Below are 18,973 nucleotides of genomic sequence, written 5' to 3' on the forward strand. Positions count from 1 at the left end.
CATTGAACCAATTGTGGCAGCATCCTGCATGGAACCTATAGTTCTGCACAATTTAGTCTCATCTGCAAAAATAGAAACAGTACTTTCAATGGCCACCTCCAGGTCATTAATAAACAAGTTGAAAAGCAAAGGACCTAGTACAGAGCCCTGGGGTACTCCACTAACAACACTGGTCCAATTAGAAAATGTTCCATTTACCACCACTCTTTGTAGTCTATCTTTTAGCCAGTTCTCTATCCAGGTACAAATACTATTTTCCAGGCCAACATTCCTTAAATTAACCAGTAACCTTATGTGTGACACTGTATCAAATGCTTTAGCAAAGTCTAAGTAAATCACATCCACTGCCATCCAGAATCGAGGTCTCTACTTACATTCTCATAAAAAGAAATTCAGTTAGTCTGGCAAGATCTATTACACATAAAACCATGCTGGCACAAACTCATAGTATTATGATTTGCTATGAAGTCCAGTATCTTATCCTTTATTAAGCCCTTCGAAAAGCTTTCCTACCGCTGACGTCAGACTAACCGGCCTATAGTTTTGAGGCTGAGAACGGGATCCTTTTTTGAATAGAGGCACCACATTAGCAATTCGCCAGTCTCTCGGCACTATGCCAGATCTCAATGAATCCTGAAAAATTAAGTAAAGAGGTTTGGCAATCACAGAGCTAAGCTCGCTAATTACCCTGGGATGAATACCATCTGGCCCTGGACCTTTGTTAATCTTAACATGTTCTAGTCTCTTTTGAATTTCTTCATGTTTGAACCATGTATCATTAGTTGTATTACTAGAATTGGGACTGTTAAGAAGGAAACCTTCACTTACTGGTTCCTCATTTGTGTAGACAGATGAAAAATATGAGTTCAGAATCTGCGCTTTTATTTTGTTTTCATCAACCAGCTGACCCCCCTCTGATAGTAAGGGTCCCACCCCTTCCTGCTTCATTTTTTTGCTATTAACATATTTAAAAAATAATTTTGGATTTTTTTTACTGCTTGCTGCAATATCCTTTTCTATAGCAATTTTAGCTTGCCTTATAGCTTCTTTGCATGATTTATTGGCCTCCTTGTACCTTATAAATGTTTCGGCTGTACCAGCTAACTTGAAAGCCTTAAAAGCACGTCTTTTCTTACCCACCTCAACACCAACGCTTCTATTGAACCAAAAAGGTTTTGCTTTGCAACGACGTTCCTTGCTTAAAAGTGGAATATACTGACAAGTATATTTATTAAGCAGCATTTTAAAGACTTCCCATTTTTGTTCTGTGTTTAACCCTGTGAAAAGCATTTCCCACTTAATATGTTGCAGAGATACCCTTATACTGTCAAAGTTTGCACATCTGAAATTAAGTGTTTTAGTTACTCCCTTATAGAATTGCTTCTGCAACAGAATCTAAAAGGAGACCATGTTATGATCACTATTCCCTAAATGCTCACCCACACAAATGTTAGAGATGAGTTCAGTATTGTTAGTTATTACAAGGTCCAAAAGAGAGTTATTTCTAGTAGGTTCTTGAACAAGCTGGAATAAAAAGTTGTCATTCAGCATATTTACAAACCTACTAGCTTTTTCTGTCTTAGCAACCCCATTACCCCAGTCAATGTCTGGATAATTGAAGTCACCCATAGCAACAACTTGACCCAGCTGTGAAGCCGCTTGTATCTGCAAGAGTAGCTACTCTCTGTCTTTAATTATCATCTGTATGCTGATGATACCCAAATATATTTATCCACCCCTTCATTAACAGCTGAAACAGAGGCTCAGATCTCTAACTGCCTCCTGACTATCTCAAATTGGATGAACCAGCGCCACCTCAAACTCAACCTAACAAAAACTGAACTTATCATCTTTCCACCTAAGCCTGGTCCTACTCCCCTATTTACTGTCTCTATTGATGGCTCATTAATCCTGTCAACTCAGCTCGCTGTCTGGGGGTAATCTTTGACTCCTCTCTCTCCTTCTCTGATCATATTAACACTACTGTCAAAACCTGTCACTTATTCTTAAGCAATATTGCCAAAATCCGTCCCTACCTTTCACCTGATACATCCAAGACGCTCATGCATGCTGTCATCCTATCCCGACTAGATTACTGTAACCTTCTACTAACTGGCCTCCCTAACTCCCCTCTACAGTCTGTATTAAACACTGCTGCAAGAATTATCCTCCTCTCATCCAAAAGGGTACAGGCCCCTCCGCTGCTGAAGTCCTTATCATGGCTTCCTATAAAACAAAGAATAACATAAACTCCTCCTAATAACCGTCAAAGCCCTTCATTCCTCTGCACCTAACTACATCTCATCTCTTGTTTCTCTATATGTTCCTGGCCGAAACCTCCGCTCCTCTCAGAGCAACCGCTTGGTTGTACCCCCACTACTACTGCTGTTTCCCGTATCAAACCCTTCTCTCTTGCGACTCCTTATATTTGGAATGCCATTCCTGAATCTCTCAGGAGAGAATCCTCCTTCAGTGTTTTTAAAACAAAACTCAAAGACTCCCTCTGGGAGCACCTGGATAACAGCTGAACTGGCACTTATATAACAGTTTAACAAACTGTAACCTACAGCACCTTAATACCCCTCTGAATTGTGTCTGGATGTTACCCTCCCATTTAGACTGTAAGCTCTACGGGGTAGGGTCTTCTAGCCTTTTGTTTCCTGGACACTGAGCACTTCATCTGTATTGTAATTATATTTTTTATATTTATGTGAATTGTATTTCTAATAATGCACTTATTGTTACTTTTTATTCCAATGACCCCTTGTTTGTTACTACTAATTTATTGCTCTCGAGGAGTGCTTTACACATAAAAATATACATATATATATATATATAGTGAATAAAGTACCCCCTCTTGTAAATTATAATGATGTTATAAGTTACCGAGGAGTTTCATGACCATTTAAAAACACGAGGCCGAAGGCTTACTCCATTGTATGTAGTTGGAGATAACTTTGTTTTCTATACTTCATCCAGTTTAGAATGCACGATGACTTATTTTGTTGGACACATAACAGCCATGTTCTACCGCCAAGTATCAACAATTTAAAAAATGTATGGCCACAAACCAATTACTTTGAGATTGTCAAACTGTCACCTTTCAGGATTCTCTGCAATGAAGACCACCACTGTGGCTGGAGTTTATGTGGAAGACATGATATTGAAAGTTCTTACAGTGATCTCATGGTGTCATTCTGGAATTTGCCTCAGCTCAAAAATCCAGTATGTTCTTTGCCAGGAAGCAATTGCTAATTGACCAAAGTATGGGCAGCATCACTGAAGATTATTCGGATTATAAGTACCTGTAGCTTTTGGAACCAAATATCACAGACAAGGTAAGAGGACCTTGTACATATGTATGTACAGGTTTGGTAATAAAACATGACCTGTTTGGCTGTTGTTATATATGTTCCAAAATCTTCAGATATCAAACCACACAACACTTAAAACTATATTTGTGAAGACATATTTCATATAAAAAGTGATAATTAATGTTATTTTACCAAGTGTGTAATGGTAGAAATATAAAAGGTCCAGCTGGATCCACTGAAGAATAGCATCTGGAAATCAAACATCCACTTCCAGGGCATCCTTCTACTTATTTAGCCGGGATCCCCAAAAAATACCAAACTCATGTTACTGTCTCTGGGAACCATGATTTGACGAGGCTAGCCTGATACAACTAACCTAAGGGAGATCCAACTTCCAACTGAAGTGCTAATGTTCATGAAGGCTGAAGATGCTCAGAAGATATATTATTTATTATTATTTGTTCTTTTCTGCACATTTGTCCTCAAGCACTTTTTGTCCTGGCGCTTCCACTATGTACAGAGTTCTTCTGCTTGTTGTAGATCTGGTGTTTCAGATGTATCTCAATTGTTCCCAGGAATGCTTTATTTTGGAGTTTCCTTCAGCTTATATTATCATCGAGCGTTTCGGAGTAAGATCATTATATTTTTGCACAGCTTTTTTTACCACTCTATTTTCTCAGGTGTAAAATCTACTTTGAACAGCTTTAATACAAAGGCCGTTATGTGGGAAAATCCACTTTAAAGTATGCCATATTACTTAAATATCCACCAGAGGATGCTCTTGTCTAACACATGACATTTCCACCTCAATCTACAGCTTGCAGCTGTCTTTGTGGGAATGTCCCCAGCCAGCACAAGTGACCAAAGCCTGCAAAGAATGTCCTGTCACAGCAACACAGGAAAGGCCAAACTTATGATTAGTCTTTAAAGGAAAGCAGACATGTGAGAAAGGCAAGCACATAATGAATGCTAAGAGTGCAGAGATAGAGTGTGCAGCATTACTATCAGCCAACAAAACAGCCAAAACAAAGCGTTAAACAGAGATTATTTGATTTGAACAAAGCATGACTGAGATGTTATGCAAAAGCAAGGGTGTGTAGAGATATTTTTAGAGAAACATAAGAGTTCTGGGTTACGCATGTCACATGGTGCATCGTCAGAGGAGGAAGTGGTGAGGAGTCATTGCACAATGGCCCAGAAAGTAGAAGACAGCACGTGTATGGCCATCTTTAGGGAAAACTGCAAAAATAAAGATTTGACCTTTTACTTTGTGTTTGGCCAAGTATTTTGGACGAATGATTGGAACAATAGAAAGGTGGCCATACCATGTGGCTCCTCGTACGTTCTCAGCCTGAAGAGCTTATGAGGTCAGCTTCCGTATGGCCGTGGTGTGACCTTTTACTTTGGGGCAGATTTACATAGGGTCGAATATCGAGGGTTAATTAACCCTCGATATTTGACTGCCTAATGTAAATCCTTCGACTTCGAATATCGAAGTCGAAGGATTTACCGCAAACGATTAAATCCTTTGAATCGTTCGATTCGAAGGATTTTAATCCATCAATCAAACGTTTTTTCTTCGATCAGAAAATTGTTACAAAGCCAATGGGGGACCTTCCCCATAGGCTAACGTGGCACCTCGGTAGTTTTTAGGTGGCGAACTAGGGGTCGAAGTTTTTTTTAAAGCGACAGTACTTCGACTATCGGATGGTCGAACGATTTTTAGTTAGATTTGAAGTCGAAGTAGCCAAAAAAATTATTCAAAATTCGAAGTTTTTTTTATTCTATTCCTTCACTCGAGCTAAGTAAATGGGCCCCTTAGTGTGCAGCCAAGTATTTCGCATAAACGATTGGAACAAGTGAGGTGGCCATACCGTGTTGCTCTTTATACATTATCGGTCTGTCTGGCATCAAGAGCTTAGGAAGTCAGCTCACGTAGGCCTATAATGTGACCGTTTATGTCCTGTTTGGACAAGCATTTTGAAGGAACCACTGAAAGAAGAGAAAGCTGGCTATACCAGGTGGCTCCTTGCATGTTCTCGGCCTGTTTGCATAGAAGGTCAGCTCATTACGGCTGCAGTATACCCTTTTAATTCATGTTTAGCAAATGATTTTGCACAAGTCAACATCAACACTTTTTTTATCCAGTGTGACTTCTAATGGGATCCGATTTTTTTTTTGTCATATAAAACTCCTGCCTGGCAAATCTGCTGAAGCTGGACGCACTACCCAATAATACTATTCAATGAGCCGGCAACTTTACCCTGGCCACCAGTCAAGCTATCTGACCAATAAGTACATTTCACCAACACATGTACTGTAGATAGCAGCGAGCATCTCAATGAGTGCCAGAGGAGCCTGTATTCCCAATACGATAATGGTCATCAGTTAGCCCTGTAATTTGATCAGTCCAATCAACATTGAAGAAATGAGAAGAGAGTTTAATAAGTGATCGAGGACCTTACACTTCTGTCAGTAAGGAATTGTATTAAAAGAATGCGAGTGCAGTTAGCTATGTGGGAAAGCAATCCGATTATTCAATACACAGAAACGACCCCATACCCAAATCCAAAGCATCAGATGAAACATTCACGACTTCTTATTTGTACACAACACACAGGATTTGATTGAGCACAGGCGTTTATTCAGTTGTGTAATGTACAAACATGATTACTTTGCTAGAGCAAGTGCTTCCACCATGTGCAACACGTCCAATGACTCGGGCCACAGATTCACAAATCACATGTATGTACTCACAGAACCAAACTGTACAGAACACAGAGAGGTAAGAGAGGATGAAGCTTTCTGGACAGCACAACCGTCTGATCTGCATCTTGGAAAAAAGTTCTGCCCTCTCAGTATATTCCACATCTGTGTTAAACAGCACATAGGGCTATCATCTTAACCTCTTCCCTGACATGTTTATTTCTAGTGGCTGCAAAAGGCAGTGTAGTGGAAACCCTGTTCCTCTCAATTCTGGTCAGCCCTCAGTAACCAGCAAAATTAAAAAGTGGCAGCAGCGCAAGTGTTAGAAATAGGAAAAGTTATGCTCATGAGCTAAAGGTGTGACATTACTATTTGCACGGAGACCACAAGAGGCAAGTGCTTTCAGTTAACCCCAGCAGTGCTGAAACTAGGAGCAGAAAAGGTTGCAAAAAGCTACAGCACAGCAGGGGGATGGTCTCGGGGACGCTGGCAATGAGAAATGTTGGCAGCAGAGCCTTTTTCTGAAGCAGCTTAATATAAATGTAAAATACAATTGGAAATTGGGAATGGGTGCTAGAAACAGTACTACATGGCATCCCCTACTGGTGCTGCGCGCTAACAGTCCCTCTGACATTCTGTATAACAAAAAAATTGGCTATCGGGCAGTGAAATGCCCATTGTGGGGCAATACCATTTATGTTATTCCTAAGAACAAGCTACTTCCCTAACAATGATCATTACAGTAATTGTAATTGGTCAGACAGTTGTAACCGTTCAACTCTTCATTGCATATTCCGAGACTCTGCTGTTTCTCACAGAAATGGAGTGACATGTCTGATGAAGATATTAAAAAAAGAAGGGAAATGGGAGGGGGGTTGGCAAAATGATACACTCTGTAAATAAGGTTTTAGGCAACTTCTTCCTCTCCCTCTTCTTCAAATTCTCCCTCCTCAGCTGTGGCATCTTGGTACTGTTGGTATTCGGATACCAGGTCATTCATATTACTTTCAGCTTCTGTAAACTCCATCTCATCCATCCCCTCTCCTGTGTACCAATGCAAAAAGGCCTTACGTCGGAACATGGCTGTGAACTGCTCAGATATGCGCTTAAACAACTCCTGGATGGCAGTGCTGTTGCCGATAAAGGTGGCTGCCATTTTCAGACCTCGGGGTGGGATGTCACACACTGCTGTTTTGACATTGTTGGGTATCCACTCTACAAAGTAGCTGCTGTTCTTGTTCTGGACATTAAGCATCTGCTCATCGACTTCCTTCATAGACATGCGGCCACGGAACACTGCAGCCACTGTCAGGTATCGCCCGTGTCTTGGGTCACAGGCAGCCATCATATTCTTGGAGTCAAACATCTGCTGGGTTAGCTCTGGTACTGTCAGGGAACGATACTGCTGACTGCCTCGGCTGGTTAAGGGGGCAAACCCTGGCATGAAGAAGTGGAGACGTGGGAAGGGAACCATGTTAACAGCCAGCTTACGAAGGTCAGCATTAAGCTGCCCTGGGAAGCGAAGGCAGGTGGTGACACCACTCATGGTGGCACTAACCAGGTGATTGAGGTCACCGTAGGTTGGAGTGGTGAGCTTGAGAGTGCGGAAGCAGATATCATAAAGGGCCTCATTGTCTATGCAGTAGGTTTCGTCAGTGTTTTCTACCAACTGGTGTACAGAAAGTGTGGCATTGTATGGTTCTACTACAGTGTCAGATACTTTAGGGGAGGGCACTACACTAAAGGTGTTCATAATTCGATCGGGGTACTCTTCGCGGATCTTGCTAATTAACAGGGTTCCCATTCCAGAACCAGTGCCCCCTCCTAATGAGTGGGTGAGCTGGAAACCCTGCAGACAGTCACAGCTTTCAGACTCCTTCCTTACAACATCCATAACAGAGTCCACTAACTCTGCACCTTCTGTGTAGTGACCCTTGGCCCAGTTGTTCCCAGCACCGCTCTGACCTGCACAGGAGAGGATGTCAAAACAAAAAGTTAGTCAAGGTTGATACCCAGTCCAAAGTTATCAGATACCTACTGCTGTATTTGCAAATGGCAGGCATCAAGGGCCAGACACATTGCTTTGTCTACAGTTGTGTGCACAGACCATTTCAAACACTTTATTATTGACCCACAGTGTAAATTTGGACTGAAACAGATATCTCCTAACTAGTAAATCAGCGAGTTTTCAATATTACTTGGCTTGGAATGCTTGCCTAACTCGACTAAAAAAAAAAAAAAAAAAATCACCTATATTTACGCCTCTGTGGATAAAACATTTGAATCCATCACTGGCAAGACAGACTGACACAGATGTTTCTGCAGAAGTACTTTCCTCTTGTTTACGTAATCTGTTTGCCTTAGAATAATGTTCTATGTTAGAACAATGCTTTGCAGTTGGGTGGACTTAGCATAAAAAGTTTGTGGTTTGTAACGCCAGGCCTTGCCCAAGTATGTGTATTCATTTCAGAATGAGGAGTGGCAACTTTGTGTTTGAAAAACAGCTGCTCCAGTCTGACCTCACTCATTTGCTCCGTATACTAACGTTAGCTGCATTACCTTATATTTAACAAGGTTTATCATTTTTTTTCCATCTCCAGTAGAACTTGTTTTTGATGGAAAGTGATGTTTGCTAATTATTACCACTTTATAAATCCATGAAACCCTAATTACAGGTGGTTCACAAGTTATCAAGAGGGGAGCTGCTTGCACTCCCCACATTTGTTGTTCTATTTTAGATAGCAAGCCGGCATTATCTATAACTGATTACACCAGGTGACTTTCTCTGTATCCAACTGCATATGCAACCAGTCTTTCATCATATGAACTGGAGCATTCGAATAAGACTAAAAATCGGTTGGAATAACTCTGACCTGTGTATTGTACTGGAGATGGACGAACACAGGTGGTATTACATCCTTAATACTGGATACTGTCATGGAAAAACATGTTTTTCTCAAAACGCATGAGTTGATAGTGCTGCTCCACCAGAAGTCTGCACTGAAATCCATTTCTCAAAAGAGCAAATAGAAACTAGTTCCATCCTAAAGTGTAGGCACAAGTCACATGACTGGGGGCAGCTGGAACTGACAATATCTTTAGCCCCATGTCAGACTTCAAAATGGAATACAAAAAAAAAAATCTGTTTGCTCTTTTGAGAATTGGATTTCAGTGCAGAATTCTGCTGGAGCAGCACTATTAACTGATGTGTTTTGAAAAAAAACACGTTTTTTCCATGACAGTATCCCTTTACGGCTAATGCCCAAGCGGGGGCTTTCACTACCACTGTCATCAGGACGAAAACAATGGGCTTCAAAATGCCCCACTCTGTCTGTCACAGCTTCCCATATAAATCAAGGTGAAATGCTGTTCCTGAAGCAAACAGAGTAGTGATAGGCAGATCTCTGAACAGAAATTAGGGATGCACCAAATCAATGATTCGGTTCGGGATTCGGCCTTTTTCAGCAGGATTTGGCTGAATCCCTCTGCCCGGCTGAACTGAATCTGAATCCTAATTTGCATATGCAAATTAGGGGTGGGGAGGGAAATCGCGTGACTTTTTGTCACAAAACAACGAAGTAAAAAATGTTTCCCCTTCGCACCCCTAATTTGCGGAAGCAAATTTAGATTCGGTATTCAGCTGAATCTTTCACGAAGGATTCGGTCGAATCCAAAATAGTGGATTCGGTGCATCCCTAACAGAAATGCTGCTTGCTTTCTTGCTGTGGGTAAGGGATTTTCTGTAGGAGGGCCCTAGCTCATTATCGTATGCCACTGTCTCAGATAAGGAGAGTTTTGGCCCTACTGTTTTCATCTTGATGTCAACCACAGTTATAACAGATATCAGCCTGTCCAAACAAGGGTTTCATGCTGAATGACATTAGATATAGTTGCCTATCCTTCAATTCCATTAAAGCTTTCAAGCTAATATCTTACTTTTCCTTCTATCCAGGATAAAATTCTGCCACTCACCAAAAACAAAGTTGTCAGGTCTAAAGATTTGCCCAAAAGGGCCGGAACGAACAGAATCCATTGTACCAGGCTCCAGGTCCACAAGAATTGCCCTGGGAACATACTTTCCACCTGTAGAACAGAAACATACAACCTTTTGTAAAGCCAGATCACGGGCAGGTTTAACAGGATACTGTAAAACAGTACTTTATGAAAGCTCAGCCAATGTGCATGCTTCTGTCATCTCAGGAGAAAATCAATGTCATTAATAGATGCAAGCAATAAAAATAAACGTGAATATTACTACTTTTCCATATAAATTATGACCAAACATACTATTTATAGGTTAATAGTATAGGCAGTATTCGTTATCCGGAAACCCATTATCCAGAAAGCTCCAAATTATGGAAAGACCATCTCCCATAGACTACATTATATAGTGAATAAAGTACCCCCTCTTGTAAAATATAAGGATATTATAAGTTACCGAGGAGTTTCATGACCATATAAAAACACGAGGCCGAATATCCTCATATTTTACAACTGGGGGTACTTTATTTATTATAATACACAAGTTTCAGTGAGTCATGTGACAGAAATGACGACAGAACTCACTGTTTATAACTGATGACATCAGAACTCACCGTTTATAAGGATATAATTTAGAGATATTCATGGCTTTTGTGTATTATAATCAAATAATCCACACTTTTTAAAAACAGTAGCTTGTACTTGATCCCGACTAAGATTTAATTAATCTTTATTGGAAGCAAAACCAGGTTATTGGGTTTATTTAATGTTTACATGATTTTCTAATAGAATTGAGGTATGAAGATCCAAATTACGAAAATATCGGTTATCCGGAAAACCCAAGGATTCTGGATAACAGGTCCCATACCTGTATCAGCAAACTTGTGAAATTAGTCAAAGTATCAGGTGACAATATAATAGGAAACTCTAAAACACTCAGTTTTAAGTTACTACTACACTGTTTACAGTAAATACCCAAGCACTGGTTAGGTAAAATCCTTCATAGGCTGTACCTGAAGCTTCATTATAGTAGACATTAATTCTTTCCAGCTGCAGATGACTGTCTCCTTGGTAAGCCCCTGTAGGATCAATTCCATGCTCATCACTGATAACTTCCCAGAACTGTAGAGAAAGGGAGATAGGGTTAGCTGGCAGGGCATTCATATCTAAAAAACCAAAAAAAGTGCACACAGCTACACAATATGACGTAAGATGGCCATAGATGTAAAAATCTTTACAATATCTTTTCTTTATCGTGAGACCACGATTATCTCGAAACGATTGTTTAAATGTACGATGTGTCCATCAACTAAAAAGACCATTTCAGGCGATGTTGCCAGCAAAACTGAAGGTAGCTGCCTGCTTGGCCCTGCAAACATAGATACATTGCACTGGGACCAATAAAGATTTTTTAACCTGGCCGATCAATTTTCTGACAGATGTCGGACGAAAAATCGTAAGATGTACGATCGTTCGAATCCCACTAACTTCACGATAATTTTACCGATTGGTTGGATTTCGATAAAATCGGTTGTTCGGCATAGAAAAATCTTTGCGTCTATGAGGACCTTAAACAAGTAGGGATGCACCGAATTCAGGAATCTGTTCAGGATTCGGCCAAATCCTAATTTGCATATGCATATTAGGGATGGGAAGGGAAATGATGTCCCTTTTTGTCACAAAACAAGTAAAAATGTATTTTTCCCTTCCCATTCCTAATTTGCATATACAATTAGGATTTGGTTCGGTGTTCGGCCAAATCTTTCATGAAGGATTCGGGCAAATCCCAAATAGGGATACTTGTCAAACTAGGAACCCATGAAATGCAGTTATTTAGAGCAGAAACACAAAGTCATTTTATGGTCCCTCAACATTTACACGGTTGCAGTCTCTGTATAAGAGCTCATGTCTTGGTTTCAAAAGCAACTCGGCTTCCAGATATCCTTTCTCAAATACAGGTATGTTCATAGACGCTGTAGGGCTGATAACAGATAAGTGACAGAGCTAAACTTATTTTATCAGTGGTGTGAAACCCATTTGGAGGATATTTAGAGGGCTGAATCTCACTACTAAGAGGCTCTAGATTCAATTATTGAATAATGCCCACACTGTTCAGTCCCTGCATCACAACAGCATTATACATGCAATAACCTGCATAAGTTTCTGCAAATGCAGGCAAATGGCACCTTGGAAAAAGATCAGCATTAAATTATTAAACAAGAAACAATAACAAGCCCCTTGTAGGTACACTGTGATATCTGTAAAGCAACAATTCCCATGAGAAGTAAATGCCTGCCTTCGGCGGCTGCCTCGTCTCCCCCCACTGCAGACAATCATGGAATTTGATGAAGTGCGCAGAGGCTTTATGACTAGGGAACTCCCCTCACTGCACAATGACTCGTTTATGCTCCGAGGACAGATGTCACTCTATACTCAAGACAGAAAATGCAGAAATGATGCAGAAATGCCTACATGCCACAAATACACACATCAAAAACATCACAGACTTGAAGGACTCCCAGACTAAACATGCACAAGTCCAAATATCTATACATGCAAGATATAAAACCCATAAATCCTTTACTAAACCATTCCCCTGCTCGCTTTGTAAAGCATAGCTATCTGGAGCTTGGGCATGAATGTTTCCCCATTGAATAATCAAATTCACAAATATAAGTAAGCATTTTGCCCTTAAAAGAGAACTAACCTCTAAAAATAAATATGATATATAATATTTTATATAGTGGACTTATTGCACGAGGCTAAAGTTTGAGCTTGTCAATAGCAGCAATGATCCAGGACTTCAAACTTGTCACAGGGGGTCACCATCTTGGAAAGTGTCTGTGACACTCACATGCTCAGTGGGCTCTGATTGGCTGTTGAGAAGCTAAGCTTAGGGCTCGTCACTAATTATCCAGCAGAAAATGAGCTTCCCTGGCTGTAATATAAGCTGATGCTACAGGTTTGCTGATTATTCAATTCTGATGCTAATTGCACTGGTTTCTGTGCTGCCATGTAGTAATTATCTGTATTAATTACTAATCAGCCTTATATTGTGACATTTCTATTCTATGTGTACTGTATATTGTGAGTGGGTCCCTAAGCTCAGTAAGTGACAGCAGCACAGAGCATGTGCAGTGAATCAGCAGAAAAGAAGATGGGGAGCTACTGGGGCATCTTTGGAGACACAGATCTTTACTGCTAAAGGGCTGTGGTTGCCTTGGGCTGGTACAGAAGCCCAAAACATAATGTACAACATTGCAAGCCTACTTTTTTAGTTAAGCTTTAGTTCTCCTTTAAGGTAGTCACACAAACAGATCATTTACATATGAGCTGTATGATTCTAATGGCAATTTGCCTCATGAGCCACAATGTTTAAGTCAACAACAGACCAAAAAATGTCTTGATTTGGCAAGTGTTTGGAAGTCGCTCTTTGACCTGGAACTGCACAGAACGCCCATTATTAGCAATTATGAATAATTTATCACCTGTAAAGCTGGCCATAGACGCAAAGATCCGATTGTACGAATCCTCGATTTGTACGATTTTCAGACCGTGTGTGGAGTGTCCCGCCTTTTTTAGAGCCATGGCGCTCAGTCGATCGGACAGGTTAGAAGATTTTTTGTCAGCTGCCGATAATATCTCTGCATGTATTGCCGATCTGACGATTTTCAGTGGGAGACTGTCACCAGCTTTGTCTGACAAAACTTTCGTACGATTGCTGTTAGGAACGTTGGCTGATCTGTTCTTTTACTACTTTATTTAAACTGAAGGTTAGTGGCAGGTCTCGAGGTGGAGAAGTCCGATCGTTCGACTTTGTGTCTATGACCAGCTTAAAGCTGGTTCTTTTCCATCTTCCCCCCACCCCCAGCTGAAGAGCTGCTTAGAAATAGAAGGGTGCCATTAGAACACTGGACAATGGAAAGACACCAGATCATCTGTTATTAGTCTCGATAATAAGCTTGCAACATGCTGTCTGTGTTCCCCTTTATGTATGTTATGTATGGATCTATTCTAAACAATCTTTCAGTCAGTCTTTTTTTTTTTTATTTACTTGTTTTTTTTATATTCCTCGTCTGACTATTTCTAGCCTACAAATGAACATGTTAGTTTGCTATTATGGCGGACCACAAATACTGCAAAAAAAAAACCCAGATTGATTGTGAGAGTTTGGTTTCTTTTTATATTTTATCTTTCTTCTCTGGCCTTTTCCTATTGACTGCCTTCCAAACTGCACCCTGTTGCTAGGGAAACCCCTAGCAACAAGATAGCAATTGAAATTCCAAGACTGAGAGTTGCAGAAATTCTTTTGATAATGCACAAGAAACGGAGACCAAGTTGTTTTGAAATACTAACTACATTGTATATCATACTTAAAGTTAATTATCAGAATCACACCACACAGATATTAATAGCAGCCCCCTTATTTGAAAAAGGAGAAAACAGAATCTGCTTGTGTATGAAAGATGACAGTTTATGGCAAAACAAGATGTTTTACCTTTTTATTTTTAAGAAAGGACACAGTTGCCAACCACATTAAAAGTTAGAACATGAACTCTGTCCCTTTAACTAATGCAGTTCTATACAGAGAACTTTCATCTTTCAAGCAATAAAACCTAATTATGGTGTGGGTGTAAACGCTTATCTGTTCTGTGAACGAATTACAGGGAACTGGCACTGAACCTGTAACACTCCTATTCCGGGTCTTGTTACTCACACAGAAGACCAACTCATTTCTGCTCCGTGTGCATCACCTGACACCTCAAATCCGGCTGGGAGGGGTGCGACTGGGTGAGGCTTATTAAACACTGACACAAATACAAGACGATTACCAAGAACAAACATAGCAATTCTACACCCTTTCAATGCTCACATGAAGGATACGTAGCAAAATGCATTTTAAATATCACTATGAAATTGCCATGTACATTACAGAGAAGCTGTACAGTCTATCCGTGAAAGAACATCTTCAACGCATGCAGACAGATACCGCCACACCCAAACTAAATCCATGCAGTAGTGAAAGGAAAGCCTCCATGTCTTAATGCTCTCTATACACGCAACAGCCTTAAATTTCTAATCTGTGACACAGTGTTTACATAATGAGGTGCAACAGCTGTAGCTCACTTTTCTACAACTCTGCACAGTAAAACACATTTTGGCATATATTATGGCAACTAGATCTTTCCACCATATGTCTTGCAAATTGTAAGATAGCCTGTGGAAACTTCCATTCAGACTGTCCATATTTTATTCACAGCACGGCTTGTGAGACAGTTACGGGATTAGTTATCTGGAAACCAGTTATCCAGAATGTGAATTCTGGAATGGCTGTCTTCCCATAGATTCCATTTTTTCCCAATAATCAAAACTTTTAAAAAGGATTTCCTTTTTCTCTGTAATATTTAAACAGTACCATATACTTGATCCATACTAAGATATATTTAATCCATATTGGAAGCAAAACCAGCCTATTGGGTTTATTTAATGTTAACATGATTTTCTAGAAAACTTAAGGTATGAAGATCAAAATTACATAAAGATCCTTTATCCGTAAAACCCCTGGTCCCGAGAATTCTGGATAACAGGTCCCATACCTATATTTTAAAATAAAATCTCTGCATTGCAGCATTTTCCTAACTGAATACGACCATCACATTCACCAAAATTAAAATGTACATAGGTACGTATGTATCTACAGGGCAGTATTTGCTCTCAATGACTTGCTCTAATAATACTATAGTGAAATGCCTATCAGAGCCAGATTATATTCCTGCAAAGCCTCCACCCTTTGCTGTACTGCAGAGATTCCCATATGTCTATTATACTCCATATATTGCAGGGCAGAAATCCTTCCATGCAACCATTTGGCTGCCTGTAATGGAATTTCACTTTTCTGTAGTGTAAAATCTCAACAATGGCAAACACATTTGGTTTATTCTATCCTTCTTTGTCCAATTATAAACCCATCAGTGTTTTTCTGACTCACATCAAAAAAATCTCAGTGGGAGGCACACTTCCTCGATGGGTAATCCTTTCCCCCAAATCTTTCTACCTCCTCCACAACCTTTTTAATCGTATAGTAGCGTGAAATTTCATTAAGAGGAAGGCTCTTTCTGCTCGGCTAATCCTTTCTAGACTGTATAGCTGTGTCTGGTTATTGCTGTGAAAAGGTCTGCAGTGCAGGATTCCATTCGCTCAACCCTCCCATTATGGCTGCCGCGTCTCCCTATATAGACTACGCTCCGAAGTGCTTTATTTCTCTTCCCGAATGGCTTTTCCTCTTCCTGTATAGCATGTGCACCACTGTATTTCCTCCTACAGTATGAACATTGTGTGTTTTATATATATATATATATATATATAAATTTCAGGAAGCTATCTTTTGATCACCAATCCTCTTTCCTATATCACTATATATGATTTGTACTTCTATACAAGCATAAACTGCACAGAACTGAATTTCCTTTTCACCCTTTGAGTTTCTTCATCATTTATGGCGAATATGCCCCCTTTATAAAGGCCGTAGGCTCTGAAACACTGTCCATCTATAGCAGAGCTCTTCTGAACACTCATTTTATCCCACTGGGGGGGGCTGTCTCCATAAATGTCTTCCGTTTCCATTGCAAAAGATTGTCAGCTCTGTCTCTCAGGGTTCCGATCTCCCTTCTTATTATTTCTAGAAGGCTCTGTATATCTTGTAATCTCTCCTCTTTAGGATTAGGCTTTTATAAAATGTAAGCTCTGTGGCGCAGGATTTCTTCCTCTGCCTTGGATTAACTATCACAGCATTGCTGCTAGTTATCTCTACCAGTAGATGATCCAAATGTTGAAGTTATAATCGAAGAACATCCGAAGGGCCACAAATAACCAAAAACCACGTTGATAAAGACCTTAAACCCAGCAACATTCTTAATGCCTTTCCTGTTCTACATTCCGCTACATCTAAGGCCCCTAGGTAAAGATTGTAAGCTCTTGCGGACACTACCCTTCAACCAGCTGGGTTACCCCATGGCAATGTGGCTATTACAACCCAATAAGCTGAAAAGCAGGACTCCCTTCTCACAATGGGTCTGCAATCCCAATATGGCTGCTGTTTGTCTCTGTGGTGAGAAAAATTGCCCTTCAAAGGGGGTTTCCCCTTCAACCCTATGAATAAACTTGGAACTCTGCTGGGGAAAAAAACTGTCCCCTTGGAAGGAATATATAGTCTCTATAGAAGCAATACAAAGCCCTTCTCCTGTCACATTATGCCAAAGTTGCCTTCACCTTTGCTCCTATCTGGTTTCCGCATTGGCCCGCCTGCAGGTGCACGATTTCCCTCATGTTTTTGGCCTCTTATCGTCCGTTTCTTCGCGCCACAAAACAAATGACAGGTCCCAATCCCGAAGCTTCTGCGCGTTCCCGCCCGCCTGTCAGCCGCTTATATAACATGCGAGCCCGTGTCGTCATCGATTGGGCAGGGCTTGATAAGTTTCTAGCGATTCTTTCCACACGAAATTCATTGAGAAGGGATAACGGCCATTTTGGATATGGGCAGATAAGGTTCCCTTTCCTGTCCGCCATCTTATGATAGGATTTAATAATCACTAGCGAACAAAACGTGAGGGGGCAGGGGCCCTGTTAAATTCCTGGTTTTGATTATTAGAATCAATGTTGAAATTACTGACTGATGTTTTGACTATAAATATATTGTGAGGTAGTTGACATCCTCTCAGGTAAATGGCAAATGACTAGTTTGTGTGGACCAGTTGCCATGTTGCTTGCCTATTACCAGGTGTCTGTGGCCATATACGATAAGATCTTTTGTGGTATGCCCACTAATGGCAGGGCGATATCCAGTTAATCTTAATGTAAGGCCCTAGGGCTAAACTATAGGATTGCCACACATGACCTGTATTGACCCGGACAGCCTGATATATGCCAATGTTATTAATAGGAAAAAACTGCAAGAATATAGGAAGGCCGGTATTTTTTTCCAGAAAAGGTGGCAACCCTAGTTGTAGTTGCCACCCAGCCGGTATTTAACCGGCCTAGCTGGAAAAACGGGTCTCAAGGCCGGTGCCGGTATTAAAAAGTTACCAAAAGTTACCATTACACTGCCGGTAAAATTATGTGAGGGGAAGAACTGCCATTTTCTAGCAGCTTCGCTGCTCCCTCCTGCTATGGCGCTTATGTGACGTCTTGACGTCACAGTGATTTGCCTCGTGACTGGCGCCCTTAAAGACGGGAGTGCAGGAGTCTGCTTGCGTAAACAGCTGTGTGGAGAGGAAGCGGATGGTGGCGGTTTGGTTACCAAATCCGTTGCCGAATGGAAGGTGTAGCTTGGGACTCATTTCAGATCACTGTTAGTGCACACATTCCGCTCATTTACTAGCATAAAGGGTAAATATACAGAGCTGCATTAACCCATACCAAATAAAACAGTGAGAGCTAAAATAATATTGCTCGGTTGCTAGGGGTCACTGCACCAGGACAAATGTGCCCCTCCCGTGTGTTGCCCACCCTCCCTCCTCCCCCCTGGCCTACCCGTCCTGCGGGGCAAATGCCCCTAACTTGTTACTTACCCTTCTGCGCAGGTCCAGTCCAGGGAGTTCACAGGCGACATCATCTTCCACGCGATCTTCTTCCTGCTTTGACCGGCGCATGCGCAGTAGGAGCATTTCGCCGGTACGGATCTACTGCGCATGCGCCAAAAGTCACAAAGTGAAATCGGAAAACTTCATGACTTTTGGCGCATGCGTGCGCAGTAGATCCGTACCGGCGAAATGCTCCTACTGCGCATGCGCCAAAACGCCGGTCAAAGCAGGAAGAAGATCGCGTGGAAGAAGATGAGACAAAAAGGAACACCAAGAGCCCCAATAGTGTAATATGTTTTTACAAGGAGTAATGGTAGAGTAAACAAGTTAATACTCACAAACCAGGGTTACCAATAGGCAACCACTGTATAGGCAGGTGGGGAGATTATCCTG

The 18,973-nt window shown here is 41.0% G+C and overlaps 1 protein-coding gene across 1 annotated transcript; it reads right to left on the bottom strand.

The window, feature by feature from the left end:
- Window positions 1-5,936: 5,936 nt before the first annotated feature.
- Window positions 5,937-17,427, bottom strand: tubb4a.L (tubulin beta 4A class IVa L homeolog). Its single transcript, XM_018253727.2, has 4 exons — window positions 17,271-17,427; window positions 11,015-11,123; window positions 9,993-10,103; window positions 5,937-7,985 (listed from the first exon to the last, which is right to left on the bottom strand). The coding sequence occupies exons 1-4, from the start codon at window positions 17,325-17,327 to the stop codon at window positions 6,928-6,930; spliced, it is 1,335 nt and encodes a 444-aa protein (XP_018109216.1). The 5' UTR covers window positions 17,328-17,427; the 3' UTR covers window positions 5,937-6,927.
- Window positions 17,428-18,973: the final 1,546 nt, after the last annotated feature.

This window comes from Xenopus laevis, chromosome 3L (genome assembly GCF_017654675.1).
Source record: "Xenopus laevis strain J_2021 chromosome 3L, Xenopus_laevis_v10.1, whole genome shotgun sequence".
Lineage (NCBI taxonomy): Eukaryota > Metazoa > Chordata > Amphibia > Anura > Pipidae > Xenopus > Xenopus laevis.

Bases quoted from the DNA above. Each gene is read 5' to 3' on its own strand.
- tubb4a.L (XM_018253727.2), bottom strand. From the start codon at position 17,327: ATGAGGGAAATCGTGCACCTGCAGGCGGGCCAATGCGGAAACCAGATA. The intron at 10,104-11,014 runs GTACAGCCTATG...TCTGTTCTACAG, and splicing joins CTACTATAATGAAGCTTCAG to GTGGAAAGTATGTTCCCAGG. The intron at 7,986-9,992 runs GTGAGTGGCAGA...TCTCCTGTGCAG, and splicing joins ACCTGACAACTTTGTTTTTG to GTCAGAGCGGTGCTGGGAAC.